Source organism: Xyrauchen texanus, chromosome 25, assembly GCF_025860055.1.
Source record: "Xyrauchen texanus isolate HMW12.3.18 chromosome 25, RBS_HiC_50CHRs, whole genome shotgun sequence".
In the NCBI taxonomy this organism is placed as follows: Eukaryota; Metazoa; Chordata; class Actinopteri; order Cypriniformes; family Catostomidae; genus Xyrauchen; species Xyrauchen texanus.
The window spans coordinates 5,407,385-5,430,153 of NC_068300.1; the positions used below are offsets into that span (position 1 = coordinate 5,407,385).

The 22,769-nt window shown below is 38.4% G+C and overlaps 1 protein-coding gene across 8 annotated transcripts in view; it reads right to left on the reverse strand.

Moving 5' to 3' along the window:
• The window catches only part of LOC127618560 (zinc finger protein 501-like), a 346,529-nt gene that overhangs the window by 87,591 nt on the left and 236,169 nt on the right, over window positions 1–22,769 (reverse strand). For 2 of the 8 annotated variants that reach the window (XM_052091083.1, XM_052091082.1), the window contains exons 2-3: window positions 22,468–22,629; window positions 21,849–22,371 (exon numbers count right to left, since the gene is read on the reverse strand). The exons of 4 other annotated variants lie outside the window; for them this stretch is intronic. In XM_052091083.1, coding sequence (XP_051947043.1) covers window positions 21,849–22,371; window positions 22,468–22,620 — 676 coding nt within the window. In that variant the 5' untranslated portion in view covers window positions 22,621–22,629. Of the gene's footprint in view, window positions 1–5,401; window positions 5,714–21,848; window positions 22,372–22,467; window positions 22,630–22,769 lie in introns of those variants that run through there. 2 more of the 8 variants (XM_052091081.1, XM_052091087.1) reach the window with 2 other exon arrangements.

Genomic DNA, 22,769 nt, shown 5'->3' on the forward strand with positions numbered 1-22,769 from the left:
TGCAGGTGCATGATGTCATACAAACATGTCCACATTCAGGGAGATATACAAAGTAAGTGATAAACATTCACTTTCTTAAGTATATCGATAAATTAGTTAGTCAAGTGCCCGTCAGGAGAGAGAGAAAGCGGTAAGGGGACTAACACCTGTCTCTAATTCCAGTGAGCGTGGGCGGATAAAACCACCCACGCCACCAGCAGAAGGCAGAGAGATTCTGGGTCCTGAACAGATTTGATTGTGAAACTGTAGGACTGTTATTGTGACGCTGAAGATTTGTTACTTCGAGTCATTATTGTGAAGCTGTAAGCGGTGCAGTGTGTTCAGTAAAAAGTAGGGATGCACCGAAATTTCGGCCGCCGAAAATTTTCGGCCAAAAATGGCACTTTCGGTTTTCGGCCGAAAGAGAAAAAAGGTAAATATATACCTCCTCGCCCCGCCCCTCAGTGCTCAGATTTCACTCTGGATCGATCTAGCCCTTATCACGGCGCTATCAAACAAAGGCCGATCATGTCAGCAGTGTGGAAATTCTTCAAAGTTTCTGATAAGGACATCACATTTGCGATCTGCAGTGTTTGTTCAGCAGAACTTTCAAGATATTTATATATATATATATATATATATATATATATATATATATATATATATATATATATACACACACACAGATTACAGCAAGAGATTCTACAGGAAAGCGCCCCGATCCACAGCAGTGCCACAACTAGCGCAGCTACACCACAACTTGAGACGTATCTAGCGGAACTACGCCAGAAGCGACAATCCCCTTCGCTACGGTCGCATAAATCCCCTTCACTATGGACCGCTTTCCTTTGCTTGCGTGGATTGCGCACAGGTATTTATCTGCCCAAGCACCAGCACAGATAGTGAGAGACTGTTCAGTGCAGCATCTCATGTTCTTGATGAGCTTTCTGACAGGAGAGACTGTCAGAAAATTTAGTAACTTTTGTTCTTGAAGAGAAACCTGTCACTTGTAGTTAAATAGAAATCGGTCCAATATGATGTGAATAGCAATTACATTACACTTGTTCTTCACTTGAGGATACATCTGTCGTTTACAGCTGAGGTTGGATTTAGTTCAATTACTGCTGTTTTGCACTGTTGTTTTGCACAATAATTTTCACTTAAAATGTAGGCCTACATACGTTTACATAAACAGAATAGAGCACTGATCTATATATATAATTATATATTATAGATATATATAGATCAGTGGAATAGAGGCCCTCTGCCATTCTGTGTTCTGCCTGTTGTTTTAATTAAAATTACTGTTGCATATTTAAACTTTTTGAAAGATGTTAGCTAAGTTCATTACTTGACTGTTGTTTTGCATAAAATAGTTTTCTAAAACTTTACATTATTTGGATAATTGTTAATAAAATCTGTAAAATTTGATTTTTACAGAACTGAATGAAGAATAATATTTAACGTTTTAATATATTTTTTGTCCAACTTTGGTGTTACTTTCAATAAAAGTGTGATTTATTTTATTGGTTTGTAGTTTTTCAATTCAGATTCATTAAATTCATGAAATTAATGAAAAAGTATAATGTTAATACAATTATAAACAAAAAATATTTGTGTATAATTGTATATATATTATTTGTGTATAATTGTATATATGTATATATATATTTGTGTATATACTTAAATAGGTAAAAAAAAAAAAAAAAAAAGTAAATTTCGATTTCGGTTTTCGACCAAGTGCATCCTGGATTTTCGGTTTCAGTTTCGGCCCAGAATTTTAATTTCGGTGCATCCCTAGTAAAAAGTGAGTGTTACCTGAGTGGAGCAACCCACCTTCCATGTCCTCCTTCCCTTCTAACCCTTACAATGATATTAAAGCTTGTTTAACAAACGCCTGCAGAAACAGGCGTATAAAACATTATAATCTCTTTATCTTTTTCGTAGATTTAGATTTCAATCGCAAATATTATTAGATAGATTTTCCAGGTATTATAGACCACCTTGGTAGAGTAATATGAAAAATCATGATTTTTTAATGTCTGTTCGGGAGACTTCAATTTAACAAAACAGTCATGCTGCAGTTAAAATTAGGCTTGCTTGAGCATTAAGTGCTTGAGTGTTGTTTCAAGTTTTGGCTTTCATGCATGGACGTTTTTTTAAATGTCAATGTTATTATTAGCTAGCTGCAACATAATGTATGATGCTCAAAGGCATAGGGTGTCATTCATTGTGAAACTGTGTTTTCTTAATGGCATGAATCACACTGAATGCCTAGAATTTTAATGCACGGCCCGTCACTGAACAACACAAAATATTGTATAATAGACAGACCTTTTAGTGTTTTTGGTGTTTGAGGAGGTAACGCGTACATTAATTTCAACCCACAATCAGAAATTGCAAGCAACTGTATGGCCCGCAAATAATTTCATAAATACTCAAATTGCCCTTAATGGAAAAAAAGGTTCCCCACCCCTGCCCTAGATGATGCAAGCCAGTAGGTTTTTCAGAAAATTCAAAATGGCAGAATAATTTTCATGACGGAAAATGACGTCATAGTGTGCAATCGAATTGTCTTGAGCCAAGGAAGAGGAACATTTTGTTTCTAGGACTCACAGTTCCTAAGTAATAAACATAAACGTGAGTGTAAATTTGGGCAGTTGGTGGCGCTAGATGGTTTGAGGTAGAGATGCCAAATTTGCTGTGGGAAAACATCAGACTGTCCACTTTCTGAGTGCCAAATTTCATAACTTTCCCGCAAGCGGTTCTATGGGCTACCAGAGACTCATGAGTAGAATAATAATAAGAAAACTAACAAAAACAATAAGAGTCTTCGTCCCTTCAGGGCTTGACCCCTAATTAGTTAGAGTCAATGTTGTTTTAGCAGAAATTCAGGGGCAAAGGTTGATATTGGCTAATATTTACACACCTAACGCTGATGATCAGGGCTTTTTTATATATCTTGAAGGGATGATGCAAGCCGCTGGCAACCCTCTTAATATAATATTGTGAGGAGGCTTTAATATTTTGATGGACTCAGTCCTTGGTCATAGTGAAGTAAAAGTGTGTAAGCCTCCTAGAGCAACACTGACGATTCACAGGTGTACAAATCTGGGTCTTGCAGATATATCTGGTAGGGACTATACATTTTTTTTCACCAGTCCATAAGATATTTTATAGAATAGATTTTTTAAAATATAATTTAAGTCCCTCATTTCATCTGTTGTGGATTGCTCAATTGGAAACATCTTAGTCTCAGATCACACACTGGTGAGTTTAGAAGTGTTGCCACATACAGAGAAAAGAAAAATCATATAGTTGGCGCTTTAATGTATCCCTTTTGCAGAATCCGGAATTTCAACAAATGTTAATGGCTGAAATCAATGTATATATGGAGACCAACTGGTCCTCAGTATACTCAGTGAGCTTCTGAGGCACTTAAGGCGGTTCTTAGGGGCTGGATCATACAGTATGCCACATTCACCAAAAAAATCCAAAGCACGAGAACTTGTGGAGTTGGAAGGGACTGAATATTAAAAGTGATGAAGCAGACCTGAAGAACCGAATGTCATCAGAGAGAATTGACCTGTTTGAAATACAGATATAATACTATTTTGTTGCAGAAGTTGGAGTTGTGGGTATTCAGGGCAAGACAGTCATACTTTGAGTTTGGGAAAAAGCAGGGAAGTGTTTGGCTAGATACATAAAGCAGAGAGTCTTTTTCAACCATTCCCTCAGTGAAATATGCTGGTGGTGAAATATTTACCTCGGCCATTGATATTCATAATGCTTTTAAAGAATTCTATCTAGATCTTTATAGTTTCACGTCTTCGTCTACTGATGAAGATATTAAAAACTTTATGGAATCATTAGAACTACCTAAACTGACGACTGAGCTAAAACATTCTCTTGATTCTGAGATAACCCTGGAGGAACTTGGTGAGGTAATTAAGGCCTTGCCTACAGGCAAGGCTCCGGAACCAGACGACATTGTTGCTGAATTGTTTAGATCTTATGCTACAGAACTGGCTCCACTTTTGTTAGAAGTTTAAAAAGGAATCATTAAAGATTGGAAAGCTTCCACCAACCATGACGCAGGCCCGAGCAGTCTGATTCTTAAAAGGACAAAGATCCAAGTGAGTGCAAGAGTTACATCCAGTTTCCCTGATCAGGCTAGACGTTAAAATTTTGTCAAAGATTCTGGCTAACCGATTAAGTTATGATATCTCTTATACATATAGATCAGGTGGGGTTTATTCGGGGCCACAGCTCTTCTGATAACATTAGGCATTTCATCAATATCATGTGGTCAGTAGTGAATTATCAATCTCCGGTTGCTGCCATCTCACTTGATGCCAAAAAGGCATTTGATATGGTAGAATGGGATCATCATTTTAAGATTTTGGAAATATAAGGGTTCGGGAACACTTTTATTGGATGGATTAAGTAACTTGATAGACATCCGCTAGCGGTGGCACAAACAAATGGATTCATTTCAGATTATTTTACTTTGGATAGGGGCACTCGGCAGGATTGCCCTCTTTCCCCATTATTGTCTTGCCCTGGAACCATTAGCAGCCACGAACAGAAAGGAAGATGATTTTTCAGGGGTGGTGGTGGGAGGTGTGGCGCATAAGCTTTTGCTTTACGCAGATGATATTTTATTAATGGTCTCTGACCCCACTAGATGTATGCTTTTCCTTCACAGAATTATTAATACCTTTTCCAATTTCTCAATTGGTCTAAATTCGAAGCTTTGGCTCTGACACCGTACTGCACAGTAACGGCCTTCCAGCCGGACACCTTCCAGTGCCCCAAAGAGGGCATTAAAAATTATATCATGTCAAGTCTAATAACTGCCCAACACCTTGTTGCCAGTTTGTGGTTTGTCCCTCCTAGGACCAATGTCGGTTGATACTCAGCACTGCTGACCGGGAGCACACCACAAGCCTTGCCTTTTCAGAGATGCTCTGACCCAGTCGTCTGGTCATGACAATTTAGCCCTTGTTAAATTCGCCTTCCCATTTCTCCTACATTCAACACATTGACAACGAGAACTGATTGTTTGCTTACCATCTAATCTACCCAGACCGTGACATGTGGCCTTGTTAGGAGATGATCAGCGTTATCATAATGTTTTGGCTCATCAGTGTATAGCACTATAATAGGGTAAAATATAGACCTAAACAAACAATTTAAAAGGGGTTTTGTTCATTAGTTTCCCTGCTCAAAAATTTATTTTTCTATTTTATTGTTAATATATCTGTGGAATTACAAAAAAACAAAAATACAACCGAGCACTTCATAAACGACAATAAAAACTTTTTAATGCAAATTTGTGTGTAACTGTCTTTCTTATAACAGATTCTAACATGAAGGTTGATTGTCATAAACATTTAAAACATTACAGGAAGAAACATACCTGAATAAATAAAATCATCATCCCTCTGATCTTCCTCTGCTGTGATTTCTTCATTTATCTCCTCCTGCTTTACTTCCATCTTAACTGGTGTCTCCATCATCTGCTGATCTCCAGCATTACAGCCAGAAGCCAGAGACCCTGTTGAGGTTTGAACATCATCATCCTCATCTTCACCGTGTTGTTCCTCTACTGTGGTTTCTCTCATCTTCATCAGTTTCCTGCAGTCCAGCAGCTTTACTGAACACATCTTCATCTTCGCTGGTGTCTGCAGCATCTGCTGTTCTCCAGTGTTACAGACAGAAGTCAGAGACTCTGTGGAGGTTTGATCACCCTGATTACCGTCAGTAGAACAGAGTAAAGTGAGCTGTGAGTCCTGTGTGTCTCTGGATCTCTGTTCAGAGAGTTTGTCCAGCAGTCGCTGTGGTGTGGACTGATCTCTGCCGCTCCACACTGAATCCTGACATTCTGTGGCGGTCCCATCAGTCACACACACTGAAGATTGACAGGAAACCTTTTCCAGCTACTGACAAACACAACACAATCACATCTGTACCGTTCATCATATCACATCATTTAAAAGCTTACAATCTCAACTTTAAGGATGAAATGAATGTTTAACCTGTAACCTGTCGTCTCTCTCCATCAGTTTTGTCTTCAGTGACGTCACCTCTTTCTTCAGCTGAGAGATTTCTGTGATGAAATCATCAATATCCAGCATGGACAGATCAGTTCCTACTGATTTACAGCAGATCACATCCACCTGATCTCTCATGATGAACATCTGAACACAAAAACATCATCATTATAATAAACTGACATTCATCAGACTTAAAAAAGATTATTATAGGATTATACACAAGAACAAAATTGATGAAATAATGGTTTCTGAGATGGTATAAATATAATTGTGTGCTTTTTGTTTAGGTTAATTTTCATGAGAGCAGAATTATCGTTGGATATTACCCAAAAGCAACCTATTTTCAACATATAATCACCTTAATTTAACTCATTTACAAACATCCAATGGATTCAACAAGCTCATATATCAGAAATTAAACATGATATTCAGATGTTTTTGCTTGTTTCTCCTGAAACTGAATGTTTGAATGCGTCCGTCACAAAACTGCCACATTTAGCGATAATCTTCTATTACGATCATTAAAACACAAAGAGAGAAAAACAACATGCATCTCTCATAAAAGAAATAATGATATAATGGACTGACATTGATCAAAATAAAAAAGATCAGTTCAGTGATTTTCATCTTGTGTTCCCGCTTCATAAGCCCTAAATATGCTTCTCTTTTGAAACTTGTTTTCATGGAGTGTCACACAAGCATCACAGTCACTCGACCACAAAAATTGAGTGACCCATTTGATTTCTACTGAGTAATAATTTGAATATCCAATGTAAATATTATATACAACAACTGGCTCTGCTATTTCCACACCCCCCAATCTACACTCACTACTTCAAGTCAATGTGCCATCCACAAGCTAAAGATCAGCGGGTGAGCGGCGCCTCATTGTGCCATCTGACATGGGCACAAAATCACTTTCCCGGATCTTCACTTCAACTGTCGCTTGATGGTGGAACAACCCGCCAAACCCCACCTGAGCAGCTGATTCTTTAGCCACCTTCAATAAACATCTAAAGATGCATCTCTTTCACGAGCACTTGACCCAATCCTACTAATGCAAAAACTTTCTTCATTTGATTATTATTTATATATACAGGGCTGTTTGTGAGAATATGAGGACCCAAGACAAATACTACTTTTTTGATCAAGGAAAACCCTGAAATTAACCTAAAAAGGATACAACATATTCTCACCTTCACGTTTCTTATTTACAATCAGCCACTGAATTTAACAAGATCACATATCAGAAATGAATCATGATATTCTCAGATTTCTGTGGAGCCTCTTCGAGGACAGGACGGGACTTTTTATTTTCTGAAATTGTTTTATGTTCCACCTGCAATAAATTATCCATTATTTTACTACAGTAACCATATTTTAACCATTATATCCGTTGTGAAACCACAGCAATACAGGGAAATGAAAACTATGTTTAAAATATTTTGTGTGTGTCATTATTATGATTTTACTGCAATTAACATAGTTTAACTGTGGTTACTGTTCGTTGTATATATGTAGTAAAACTTTAGTAACCACAAGACTATCCATGGTAGTTAATTAATCTATAGTAGAATCATGGTAACATATTATACTGTATCCAAACCATAGTTTCACCAAAAAAACTAAAACAAACCTCATATTTACTATAGTAAAACCTTTGTTTCCACCAAAACTATGATTACTACAGCCTACAAAATTACTTTAATAAACCATGTTTCAGATAAAAAAAGAAAAAAAATATGTTTGTACTACAGTATAGTTTATTTTTTACAGTGTGTTTTACTATAGATTAACCATCATGAGAATTTTGTTTCTTCTGAAACTGAATATTTGAACATGTTCGTCACAAATCCGACACATACGACGATAATAAACTTCGATTACGATCATTAAAACGCCACATAAAAATACAAACACATTAAAACAAATATAAAGTCACAAATGAATTTAAACACATTGAACACGTACCGAAAGAGCGCTCAAATTCTTCTTTCATCGAGTTTTATGGCAGATTGAACTCATTACCGCCACCAACAGGACGTCACATAATCCATCCGGATGTTTTCCTATAATATAAAGATTTGCTTTCAATCTGCAACGGCCAAACCTAAGTCTGGTCAACAATACTTGGAATCGGTTATTTCCTGAAATGAATCTACCATGAGTTTTAACATGTGGCTGTATTGAGAAAAGATGTCTCCCTCTACTGTCTTCTTCCCATTATTGCTGTCATAGGATCCCAATACCTGACACTATAGTTTACTTCTTAATTCAGTTCTCACCAATTCCACTCTAATGCATACTTTCTCTTGTTTTAATGAGTCTTTAGTAAGTTTATCTGCTTCTTCGCTGCCCTTAACTGAATTATGTGCAGGTACTCATGAAAAACTAATGTCTGAACGAGTAATCAAGTGCAATCTTAAAAACAGTTCTAAAGTCAGATCTGGCCTTGCAGTGTGTGATGTCTTTTCTGTATACACGTTAAAACTAAAGAAGAGTCAGGGCAAATAACCATCCTGTTTGATCTAACGTCCTCTGCCCATTCTAACATCCACAAAATGGCGACCGTTTCAGCTGTAAAAACAGATCATGTCTTAATTTTAGATGAGAAATATACAACTAGTCTGATTACAATCAGGATCTTTGGATCCATTGGTATAAAATTGAACAATTGAATTCCATTTAGTATATATATAATCATTAGCCATTTCTTTGGGATATAGATCTACTTTATCATCAAGTATGAAAAATCCACATCTACATTAGGCAGTAGCCATCCTGGGACTAAAATCCTTCCAGGATTGTTCCAGGAGTACTTTAAAAATCACCACTACATATTCATGTGCATATGCCTTTACTACATCAGGCTTTCTTTAAATGACATTCTGCAGCTGATCCATAAGTTTGACACCCATAATATAAAATAGACCTAATCACAGTTTGATAGTAAAGCAAAATGGTACACTTATCTGCCCCCCATTCGTAGCCTGTTAAACGCATGGTAATTATAACTCAATTGTTTGTTTGTTTTTACTATTTTGTTAATGTGTATTCTCCAGGTTACTTTGGGATCAAACCAAACTCCTAAATATTTAAAACAGGCAACTCTTTCAATTGGAGAACCATTAAATGTTAAATTACCTTCAAATTTTTCCTAGACTGGCACATATTTTGCTCTTAGAAATAGAAATTTTAAAACCCCATTTTATTGCCCAGTTCTCCACATTCTTTAATTCTCCCTGTAGCTTTTTCATTACATTCAATCAATTTTTTCCTTTCACCCAAAGTGCCCCATCACCAGCGTGGTCCCAATACCTTCACCAAGATCTGCAAAAATATAATGAATCATAATATTAAACAGTACTGGACTTATCACACTTCCCTGTGGGGTCCCATAACTTATATGAATAATATCAGATGACGTATTACCACCGTAACTTGTATTGTACGTTTTTGTAAGAAATTATTTATCCACCAATACATTCTTCATCCAATGCCATAATTTGTTAATTTGACAAGCAGAACCTCCCTCCAAAGCATATCGTAAGCCTTCTCAATATCTATAAATACTGCTATTCAACTTTCCTTATTAGCCATAGCTCTTCTGACTTCATGTGCTATTGCTATAATATTATCTAATGTCGATCTACTTTTTCTAAAACAATTATTTATTTATTCCCTTTTCTCCCAATTTAAAATGCCCAATTCCCACTACTTAGTATGTCCTCATAGTGGTGCAGTTACCATGGTTGGGAGGGTTAATTTTGTAACTACAATACATGCTGTAAAATGTAATTTGTAATGTATTCTGTTGATTACTCAAGGTCATCCAACATATTCTAAATACTTTGGATTACTTCTTCAGCACTGGTAGATTTTTTTCACTTGTTTTGACTATAAAAACTCTGCCAGTACAGTAAGACAAAACTCACATGTTAAAAATACATTCTCTAAAAAAACGAAATATCGTATGCAGTGTTGTTTCTAAAACAAGATCAATCAAATTGATCTTGTTTTAAGGATTTTTAGATATCATTTTTTTTTTTATCAAGAATAGGATTTTTGGCCTAATATCAGAGGTCTTACTGAGAAAAAAATTTATTATGATCCAACATGAATTTTCTTGATTATAAAAAAAATATGATCGCCTCTAGTAACGTGCATGTAAAATGGCTAGAAATAGCATTTTATCTTGGTGTAAAGCTGACAATTTACACAAGGTTAATTTCCATTTCTTCTGCTCCAAACTTACTTCAAACCTACTTCTCTGTCTACTCGTATGAATGTAACACATCATAAGAAAGTGTTTCACCGCTGTTCAAATGCACTTTGGATCGCATCATTTATATGTATAATTGTTTTCCATCTGAAAGGACTAAATATTAAATGAAACAAATTACAATAAAATGCAAAGTAATCTCTTCAGTAATCAAAATACATTTTGAATGTAACTGTATTCTAATTACCAATGATTTAAACTGTAACTTTAGTGGAATACAGTTACTTATATTTTGTATTTTAAATACATAATCCTGTTACATGGTGGTTACTCACCTCAATCTTGGTGGCGGAGGACAAGTCTCAGTTGCCTCCTCTTCTGAGACCACCAGTCTGTGTATCTTATCATGTGGCTCGTTGTGTATGACACCGCAGAGACAGGCATTTGGAGGCTCATGCTACTCGCCGCTATCCACGCACAACTTACCACGTGCCCCATTGAGAGCAAGAACAACTAATCGCGACCACGAGAAGGTTACCCCAAGTGACTCTAATCTGCCTAGCAACCGGGCCAATTTGGCTGCTTAGGAGACCTGGCTGGAGTCACTCAGCACACCCTGGATTCGAACTCACGATTCCAGGGGTGGTAGTCAGCGTCAATACTCTCTGATCTATCCAGGCCCCCTTTCTAAACCAACTTTGATAATTCATTAAAATATGTTAAATCTCTAAAAAATTATTTCATTTCCAACTCCTATTCTTTCAGGGGGAAAAGACCCCGCGGAGACCACACCTGCCCAAGCTAGGGGAGGTAAAGTGTGGCGAAATACATCACATGGGTTTTCAGGTCTACGCACAGAATCCACACAAGACTCATGCCTCTCTGAATAAGACTGCGAACTAAATACATGAACAAAACCTACACTCTTCAGCTGACTGCTTCTTGGGAGACAAATTTTTATTTTTCAGTGCTGGGCAGACAGCAATGAGATGACCAATCTGATAACAATAAAAACATTTCAGCATTTCACTTTGACTCGAAAGATTGGACTCTTTTGAGCTTTTATCCAAGCTAAATTGTGGAATTTCTTCACGGGTGGACAAAATGAAAAAATGTATGCATCAAAACAAATTAATCAGCACGGACAGAGGCCCGTGTGAGTGTGTCCAAATTTTGTCCAGCAATTACATGTAATTCTTGAAATCGTCAAGCAACAAGAGTTCTCAAATGTTCACAAAAGTATTCTCCTTACTGGACTGGCACCATTTATCAAAAAGTTTCCTTTTCAGGGGCAAACTCAATGAAGGTCTGTTTGGCTGTTTTTACATGATTTTGGAATTTTTGAGAGAAGCTTCCAGCACTAATTCATAAGCTTTAAGAGCAGAAGCTTTAAAAACATCATAAATGAGGCAATCTTCAAAGGGCAATGGAGCACAAACCTCCAGAGCTATTTCAATGAGTTTACACTGGAGTAAAAGTGGCCAAATCTCTTTAGGCCAATGTAAAGCAGTAGCAATGCATTCAAACACGTTAAAGTAAGCATTATCCTCAGTCTCTCTAAACAGTGGGACTAACTGAATTTGCTTACTGATATCAAAATCACAAGCGGTAGAAGTGTAACAGGAGCAGTGGCACCTTGAGTGCTCCAACTGGCCTTAGAAATATTTACTCCTGAATATTTCATCAATCAAGAAGTGTGTCCCGTATTTCTGTTGGCTGTGTAAAAGAACTAGCGGTGACCAATTTTTTTTACCAAAAGTCAAATTGGCCCAAGAGGCCAAACTTTGTGATTCAGTACAATTTGTTCAGAGCGCTTTCTCACTTAATCATTTGGAGTGGTTTCTCACACAGTAAAACAGTAGATGGATATTTATGAACACATAGAACAAACAACACTGAATACAGTGGAAATTCACCTAAAATCAACTTAAAAAGAAAAGCGTCTTTTTGAGAGTAACCACTGAGAAACTTCAGTTAGTGCTATGTCACATGATCAAGGGGCTATTCAACTGAACATTTTATTGAGTCTGCTTGTGCTGTTTTCAATCGTTTTCCATGTAAGCATTAGTGTTGTCACTAATACCAGTTAAATTTCACGGTTCTCTGCAAAAACATGCTAATATGATAATGTGCTACTGAACACACCAGTTTAGTTATTTTTAATTATTTAAATAATTATAATTTAATAATTATTAATATTTTCCAGAACTTTCCAGAACATTTTTTTAAAGTTTGATTTAATTTCATCATCAAAATGGTGTCTAATCAATAAATTCTTAAAAATTTTAACAAGTCAACATAAAACTTTTTTTTTGCCAAATTTTTATTCAACAGATGTCTTGCTTGTGATACTTTGATTAATTATTATTATTATTATTATTATATAGAATATCACATTTTACTATGAAGTTGTAATATATTTGTATTCAATTTCAGGCATCTAGATTTTATTTTGAATCGTGCTTTTATTATGACATGTTTTTTGCCATATGCTACGGAAGCGTATTGCATTCACTTGAGAAAAAAAAATCTACTCTGTTTTTCTGAATTAACGACTTAATTATCTCAGAATTACGAGATAATTTTTCATGGAAAAAAAGTTTTTGCTCTGTTTTTCTGAATTAACGACTTAATTATCTCAGAATTACGAGATAATTTTTCATGGAAAAAAATATTTTGTTCTGTTTTTCTGAATTAATGAGATCCCTCAAAATCCTGCCAGGAGCTCTATTTTAGCTGGATTGCATGGAAGTAAACATGTCCCGCCTTTCAAGTTTAATCCGGTTTTATTTTACTTTGGGTCTGAGACAATTTATAGAGATATATTTTAAACTTGGCCTTATAAATATAAATAATCAAATTTGTATCTGTAATTAGCTACAATAGCAAGTTCTGTGGTTGTCGATGAACTAATACATTTTCACATTCATTAGAATTAAAATTTCGTGTCCTGGTGTTTATTATTAATATAACAGATTCATTTATTCATGGATTTTGATTCCAGTGGTGGCTGCATAGGATTGTTTCCAATTTCCAATAAATCCAGAGCGTTGTAAAGTCCAAAAGTCAACATGTTTTGAAAAAGGATAGATGTAATAATTTCCAAAATTCACAACATGTTTTTATCTAACGAAATATTCGCACTCAATCCATGTTTGTTGGCGTTTAGACTTTCGAAAACATTTTCACTGTGGTGGAAAAAACTTGCTGTACACAAAGCGAGGCACGCACCTTCCAGGGCAGTCTAGCAGCTAATATATAATATATATATAGGCCTATGTATTTATATAGTCTAGCACTATTATATATTATAAAAAAGATCAGTATTATGTAGGACTATCTGCGTTCGCTTGGCGCTCCATTTGATCCATATTATTGTATTTTATTCAATACATTTTTAGGGTGATGACGCCATAAAATATGACGACAGACATTAGAAGCTTCATTCTAAAACCTCAATAGAAGTTTCGAATGTAAATATGACATGACATTTTGGTACAGTCTAGTATGAACGGTCAGAATGACCGCTATGGCCATTCTAGTAGTTCTAGAATTCCGGTAGTTCTCGTGTAATTAGTGTCCTGTGGAAGATCAAAGCGTGTCTCAGCCATGACAGTATTACAAATGTCAGTAATGTCTTTGTATTGATGGCCAAGTTTAAAATATATCTCTATAAATTGTCTCAGACCCAAAGTAAAATAAAACCGGATTAAACTTGAAAGGCGGGACATGTTTACTTCCAAGCAATCCAGCTAAAATAGAGCTCCTGGCAGGATTTTGAGGGATCTCAATATTTTTTTTAATGAAAAATGATCTCGTAATTCTGAGATAATTAAGTCGTTAATTCAGAAAAACAGAGCAAAAACTTTTTTTCCATGAAAAATTATCTCAGTAATTCTGAGATAATTAAGTCAGTTAATTCAGAAAAACAGAGCAAAAACTTTTTTCCATGAAAAATTATCTCAGTAATTCTGAGATAATTAAGTAGTTAATTCAGAAAAACAGAGCAAAAACTTTTTTCCATGAAAAATTATCTCAGTAATTCTGAGATAATTAAGTCGTTAATTCAGAAAAACAGAGCAAAAACTTTTTTTTCCATGAAAAATTATCTCGTAATTCTGAGATAATTAAGTCGTTAATTCAGAAAAACAGAGCAAAAACTTTTTTCCATGAAAAATTATCTCGTAATTCTGAGATAATTAAGTCGTTAATTCAGAAAAACAGAGTAGATTTTTTTTTCTCAAGTGAATGCAATACGCTTCCGTAATATGCTTCCCTTTTCTGGATAAACAGTTTGCGACACTGCGCAATGTGATCATTGAAGACTTTTAAGTCATGTCTGAACTCTCATCTCTTTAAACTGGTGTGGCGTGGGGACGTGGTCATGTGTCGGTCTGCTGGAGGGAGAGAGCGGTAAGTTATTAACCCTAACACCTGTATCTTGTTACAGTGTTGCTGAGAGCACGGGTTTGGAGGAGAACTCTGCTATGGAGTCTTCACCACTCAACGTAGTCCTCAACGCCCTCACCAACATCCAGCAGACACAACACCATGCCCTCTTGGAGGATTGCCAACGAGCAAGAACAACGCTTCCAAGCCCTGCTCCAGGCACAAGCGGAGGACCGGCAGGCGCTGCGGAGCCTGATCGCCAGGGAGGGGGCTGGCGCTACAACCTCCTCAGAGCCCGGCCCACTACTGGCCCTCACGAAAATGGGGCCAAGCGACGATCCAGGGGCCTTCCTCGACCTGTTTGAGAAAACTGCGGAGGTATGGAGGTGGCCTCCCGATCAGTTGGCGGCCCACCTATTGCCCCTTCTTTCCGGGGAGGCGCAGCTGGCGGCACAACTCCCCGCCGCCAGCCTCCTAGGATTATAGTCATCTCAAAAAGGCCATCCAGCAACGGGTTGGTCGGACCCCGGAACAGACTCAGCAGCTATACCACTCCTTGAGCTTCAGGAAGGACAGCCACCCGTTCGCTTTTGCGCAGCAGCTCTGTGACGCATGCCGTAAATGGCTGTTGGTGGGAAGTGGTCAACATGGTGGTACTGGAGCAGTTCGTCTCCCAACTTCCCCAAGGCATGTCTGAGTGGTCCAGTGCCACCACCTGGCGTCATTGGATGGAGCCATCCAGCTGGCAGAGGACTACACGGCAGTGTTCCCAGGAGGAGGCGAGGCAGTATCTTCTCTCTCGCCACCCCGTGTCTTGTGTTCCCTCCCCTTCCCCCCGTTCCCCTCATTCCAGCCCAATTCCGGCTCCTCGGAGGTGGGGAGGCCCGCCCAGACCCCGACCCTGGTCCAGAGGACCCTTTCCCTTGTCTGCCCCTTCAAACCCCCCTGTCTCTCTCCGCTATCCCCCCCAGGTTGGCGAGCCCGCCCCCACGAGTGCAGAAGGAAGACCCAGGCCGGTCTGCTGGAGCTGCGGGGAAACTGGACACAGCCAGGAAATGTGTCCAGTGAAGGAGGTGGGGGTCATTGTCTCCTGACTCCTCCATCGCCCGAACAGAGTGTTACAACTGGCCTTTAAGTCTGACGAATGAAATTTAGGACACAGTTTTATAGTGTTTGTATTTTAGCTCATGCTGCATGAATTGCAAAAGCTGTGTAGAGTAGTGTTGTCAAAAGTACCGACTTCGGTACCAAGTCGGTACTGAAATTTTAAAAATGTGGCGCTTTGAGCTGTTGAGCGGAATCGTAAACACTTCTGATTGGCCATTGTGTTCTCGCTCATCGGATATGTCTGTGATTGGCTACAATGATCAGCTTCAAAACATGTAAATATACATCAATGGCGCTCTTCACACAGCGCTTGCACAGATACACACGGGGCGTTTGAAAGCAGGACCGGTCCGCTGATAGACGGCTGCTTGTGCTTTCAAAAGCTCCCACTCCGTTTTTAAAAAACTTTCAAACACTTCCGTGTACTCTCAAACGCTCCCGTGCGTTGATCATTGTAGCCAATCACAGACATATCTGATGAGCCGAGAACACAATGGCCAATCAGAGGTGTTTACGATTCCGCTCAACAGCGCTCAAAGCGTCACATTTTTAAAATTTCAGTACCGACTTGGTACCGAAGTCGGTACTTTTGACAACACTAGTGTAGAGTATTCTTGGCATTGAAATTCCAACACAAGCTCTTTAGGTCAGACTGCAGTATAAGGTCCTCTGTATTCAGACCCACAAGTGGATGAGGAGCAACCCTCGTGACTCCAGGTGACACCCCGACTGAAGCCTCGCTGCAGCCAATGTGTTTGACTCAGACGCAGCAGCCTCAACATTCAACAACACTACACAAGTTACTCTGACTTTGAAGACTCCAGCACCTAACAATTTCTATATTTGCCTGCTCAATTGATGCTTTCAGAACAGTCATACATTCTTGCTATCAGAATTAATTTAGAATTATTAAAACCTGAAGTGAATGTGATCATCAGATTATTAGAAATCAATGCTATATTTCATAATTAAAATACACTTTCACCCTACACAAGTAAAAACTGCTAATCAGAGAACAAAATCCAGAAATATTCACCAGTAAAGAATACTTACGAATCGAAGGGTGAAACAAACAAAAGTCAAAAACAAATTAAACCATAGGACGAGGCCCCATTTGTTACATCCCCTAGGGCTTGGATGCAACAAAGTAAAGGGAGGAGTGCTTCCTTTACAACCGCCAGAAAAAAACCCCAAGAGGACATGATTATTGTAACCAATATTTTTTTTATTGAAAGAAGATATTTAAAAATAGTTAGCAGCAGGTTACTTACCACCAGGTATCCTGAATCACCTGGGGGTGGAGTCTCGACTCCAGTGTCACCTGTCACAACAGCGCAAATGCTGCTCAGTTTAGATTGCCTGGGATGTGAGTGGCCCACAACAAATTCAGTCACTATTGACTCCGAAGGAGGAGATGGCGGGCGAGTTGCAACATACGACGTGAGCATAAACCGCCATGGCGATTTATATATGCTACTGTCGCCATGTTGTCCATCCGGACTAACACGTGCTTGCCCTGGATCAAAGGCCGAAACCTACTCAGAGCCAGCAATACCGCCAACAACTTCGAGGCAGATTATATGACAACGCAGTCGAGGTCCTGTCCAGGAGCCCAAGGCTGCGTGCCCATTGCAATCGGTGCCCCAGCCTGACTTGGGCGTGTCCGTTGTGACAACGACAAGCCTGGAAACTTGTTCTAGAGGAACTCCTGCCTGTAGAAATGCAAGGTCCGTCCAAGGGCTGAGCGTGCGACAACAGATCTGCGTGATAGCCACACGATGCGTACCGTGGCGCCATGCCCATATCGGGACTCGAGTCTGAAGCTAGTGTTGAAGCGGTATCATATGCATCAAACCCAGTGCCATAACCACCGCTGAGGACGCCACATGCCCCAGGAGCCTCTGAAATTGTTTCAGTGGGACCGCTGTTCTTCCCCTGAATAACTTCTGGCAATTCAGCACTGACTGAGAACGCTCAGCTCGTGAGGTGAGCGACTAAGTCCAACTCCACCCCAAGAAAAGGGATGCAGATGCTCAAATGGTGATCAAATAATACAGAAGTAGATCATTTAAATAACTACAAAATAACTACAAAATCCAACATTTCTCTGTGCGGTCAGTGCCTCTTTATTGTTAGTAAGCATGTTTAATACAACATTTTAAGTCAGGCCACAAGCTGAATAATCGTTAGTTGCAGCCCTATACTCACTGAGCACTTTATTGCATCTCAGAAAGTACAACACATCCAACCTAGAGGCGGATGGGCTACAACACCAGAAGACTATGTCAGGTTCTGCTTCTGTCAGCCAAGAACAGAAAACTGAGGATGCAGTGGGAGCAGGCTCTCCAAAACTGGACAGTTGAAGACTGGATGAACGTAGCCTGATTTGACTAATCTCTATTTCTGATGAGGCACACCGAGGGTAGGGTCAGAATTTGGCACCAACAGTATGAGTCCATGGACCCAACCTGCCTTGTGCAAACAGTTCAGGCTGCTGGTGGTGGTGTAATGGTGTGGGGATTGTCTTCTTAGCCCACTTTGGACCTATTACTACCAATCAATCATCACTTGAATGCCACGGATTATTTGAGTATTGTTGCTGAACATGTGCATCCCTTCATGGCCACAATTTACCCATCTTCTAATGGCTACTTCTAGCATGATAATGCAACATGTCACAAATCAAAAGTCATCTCAAACTGGATTCATGAACATGACGATGAGTTCACAGTTCTTCAGTGGCCTTTCAAATCACCAGATCTGAATTCAATAAGCCCTCTTTAGGATGTGGTAGAACGGGAGATTCACAGCATGACTGTGCAGTTGACAAATCTGCAGAAATTGCATGATGTAATCATGTCAACGTGGACCAAAATCTCAAAGGAATATTTCCAACATCTTGTAGAATCCATTCCATGAAGAATTGAGGCCATTTCAGAGCAAAGTAAGGCCCTACACAGTATAATTACAGGGTTCCAAATAAAGTGCTCAGTGAGTGTATGTACTCCAAAAAACAAAAAAGCTGTCTCATGTGGGAAAAAAAACTTCAATACATTGCTTTTGCAAATCTTCACATTTAGTCGGGTTCTGCTGACATCAGCACCAGGTCATCTGGAACACAAGAACAATACAGTACATTGTAATTTTACATCATACCACCAACATGTGCATGTACTCTAATGATTGGAGGCACTGCCATCTACTGGTGGAGAAGAGTCATCACAATAATTAGACAAGACTATCCTGTATGAATTCTCTCATGTGTTTTCAGGGAACTTAACTGAATGAAACTCTTTCCACAGCGTGAGCAGTTGAAAGGTTTTTCTCCAGTATGAATTCTCTCATGTGTTTTCAGAGAATTTAAATAATTGAAACTCTTTCCACAGTGTGAGCACTTGAAAGGTTTTTCTCCCGTATGAATTCTCTCGTGTGTTTTTAGATTTTCTGACTTAATAAAACTCTTTCCACAGAGTGAGCAATTGTATGGTTTCTCTCCAGTATGGATTCTCTCATGTCTTTTTAGGTGTTGTGACTGCATAAAACCCTTTCCACAGTGTGAGCACTTGTAAGGTCTCTCTCCAGTATGAATTCTCATGTGTATATTAAGATCTTTATTACAAAAACTCTTTCCACACTGAGAGCAGGTTAAATATTTCTTTGCTGCTTGTTTTTGAGGATTTTTTGGTGAGAAATTCTTCTTAGTCTTTGAGTCAATCAAAGATTTTTCTCCAGTTGTGAAATCATGATGTTTCTTCTCCACTTCAATCGGATCTTGATGTTCCTCTTTCACTTCCATTAGCTCTACAATGAACACAGTAAATTGAAAAAACTCAATTCAAGAGAGACAAATGTGGGGGAAAAAAGAAATCAAATTGAACCCTAATGAAATTTATGTCAGAACACAACAAGGTCAAACATTAATTTGTGATTTTTGCTGTGGCTGTCAAATGCTTAAAATGTAATTGGAAAGTATGCCAATTAATCAAATTAATCAATATATTTATATATTATAAAAATATATATTTATCAGACAAATACAATTTTTGTGGAAGATGAGTAAAGAAAAGACAATATAAATTATATTTATCCATTTTATTGAACATAAGCCAATAATTTGCCCACAGATCACAGAAAACCATTTTGCATCTGAAACTGTCAATCGGTCCAAGACTTATTCCAAGGACTTTTCTAAGGAGACGTCAATGTACATGTGAGTCAAATGGATACTTTGAGCATCTCAAAAGCATCACAACATAAACATACAGTTAAAAGAAAAACTTAGTATAAAACTTGTAAAAACAAGTTTTGTTATTCCTGCATTCGGATTTGTGCTCCATCGAGCTGTTTGAATGCAAGAACTTATTTTCATAATGTGTTGTGTGGTTTATTCTCTGTATAAAATGTGCATTGCCTTTAAAGATGTAGTTTAAGCACTAATTGCCAGTTTTTATTAAACTCTTTGTATGTATGTGAATTGAAATGCACAATCCATTAAATAATACTAGCCACAGAATGGGCTGGCACTCTTAAGAACATGTCATATTTCACTTTTATTCATTACCATTTTCACATAAATGGGGGGGGTCCACTTGATGTAAAACAAAACGGGACTCATCGGACCAGGCGACCTTCTTCTCCTGTTCGAACGATCAGTTCCATTGCTCAAGTGCACATTTGTAGGCAGTTTCGACTGTGGACAGGGGACATCATGGGCACTCTGACTAGGGATACAACGATCCAATACCTGGATCGGTATCATCTCCAATACAGACAGATCGACAATTGGTCTGACGAGCCCAATCCAAATCCGATACTGTGTGTTAGTCATATTTGTTACTGTCAAACTCCAACACTGACATAAAAGAACAATAAAAGCACCATTATAGTAGTTTATATGACTTGTGCATTTTATTCTAAGCCACTTGATTCACTTTGTGAATCGCAAAAGCCTGTGTTTAGCATATTGTACGCATACGCATCGCGCTAGTGAATGGCACTGCTATGTTGACACGCATTCATAGCACACGCAGGCTGGTGGAATCAATGGTCACGGATAATTTCAGTCCTCAGAGCTTAGTTATTTTCATACGTGTGCGCTACTCACAAACAACATCTCAGCTGTAGATGCTAGTTCGGTTCACTTATAATATGCATTTAGAATGGCACCAGTGGAGCATTTTAGGAGAATTTCCCTGCATTACAAATGGGATAAATTACCTTCCGAAGGGCACATTGAAGAAAGAACAATCAAGAGAATCATACTGTAAGATCGCCTCAAACTGGATTACTGTTGACGCTTATTTTTGAGCCCCACAACTTTTAGCCCTCCAAACCTCTCACAGTGAATGGTAAAGTCTTCGAAGTGAATAAGGGATGATCACTTCTGAATGCACCCTTTGAATAAGAAGTGATGTAAACTACTGTGAAGTAGCCTACTTAGTACCAATTAGCTTCTAACCAGTGGTAATGCTATTGGTAGTACTATGGGGTATTTTCGTTAAGCAATAACCTACACAATAATGCAAGGCAGCTTGATTTCAAACGTTGAACTTTTCTATTTATTTTAACTAAAAATTCAAATGAAACTGGAAAAAAAAGTGCAATTAAAATTGTGTTGTTCAAATTTTTGAAAGATGGCTTTTCAACAGTTGTTAGTCGGCTTGAACATGAACACCACACCGGTGAGAAAATTATATAGTGTCAAGTCTCACCAATGCTGACTGAGAGCACACCACAAGCCTTGCCGTTTCAGAGATGCTCTGACCCAGTTGTCTGGCCATAACAATTTGGGCCTTGACAAAATCGCCTTCACATTTCTCCTGCATTCAACACGTTGACTATGAAAACTGATTGATTGTTTGCTTACCATAATCTACCCAGACCTTGACATGTGATCTTGTTAGGAGATGATCAATGTAGTCATAATATTTGGGCTCATCAGTGTATAGCACTATAATAGGGTAAAATATAGACCTAAACAAACAATTTAAAAGGGGTCTTGTTTTCATTTGTTTAAACATCTTTCTTGTGACAGATTCTGATATGACGGTCGATTGTCATACACATTTAAAACATTACAGGAAGAAACATACCTGAATAAATAAAATCATCATCCCTCTGATCTTCCTCTGCTGTGATTTCTTCATTTATCTCCTCCAGCTTCACTTCCATCTTAACTGGTGTCTCCATCATCTGATGTTCTCCAGCATTACAGCCAGAAGCCAGAGACCCTGTGGAGGTTTGAACATCATCATCATCACCATCACCGTGTTGTTCCTCTACTGTGGTTTCTTTCATTTTCTTCAGGTTCCTGCAGTCCAGCAGCTTCACTGAACACATCTTCATCTTCACTGGTATCTGCAGCATCTGCTGTTTTCCAGCGTTACAGACAGAAGTCAGAGACTCTGTGGAGGTTTGATCACTCTGATTACCGTCAGTAGAACAGAGTAAAGTGAGCTGTGAGTCCTGTGTGTCTCTGGATCTCTGTTCAGAGAGTTTGTCCAGCAGTCGCTGTGGTGTGGACTGATCTCTGCCGCTCCACACTGAATCCTGACATTCTGTGGAGGTCCCATCAGTCACACACACTGAAGATTGACAGGAAACATTTTCCAGCTCCTGACAAACACAACACAATCACATCTGTACCGTTCATCATATCACATCATTTGAAAGCTTACAATCTCAACTTTAAGGATGAAATTAATGTTTAACCTGTAACCTGTCGTCTCTCTCCATCAGTTTTGTCTTCAGTGACGTCACCTCTTTCTTCAGCTGAGAGATTTCTGTGATGAAATCATCAATATCCAGCATGGACAGATCAGTTCCTACTGATTTACAGCAGATCACATCCACCTGCTCCCTCATGATGAATATCTGAACACAAAAACATCATCATTATAATAAACTGACATTCATCAGACTCAAAAAAGATTATTATAGGATTATACACAAGATCTTTGTTGAAATAACTATATGTGAGATGATATAAATATAATTGTGTGCTTTGTGTTTAG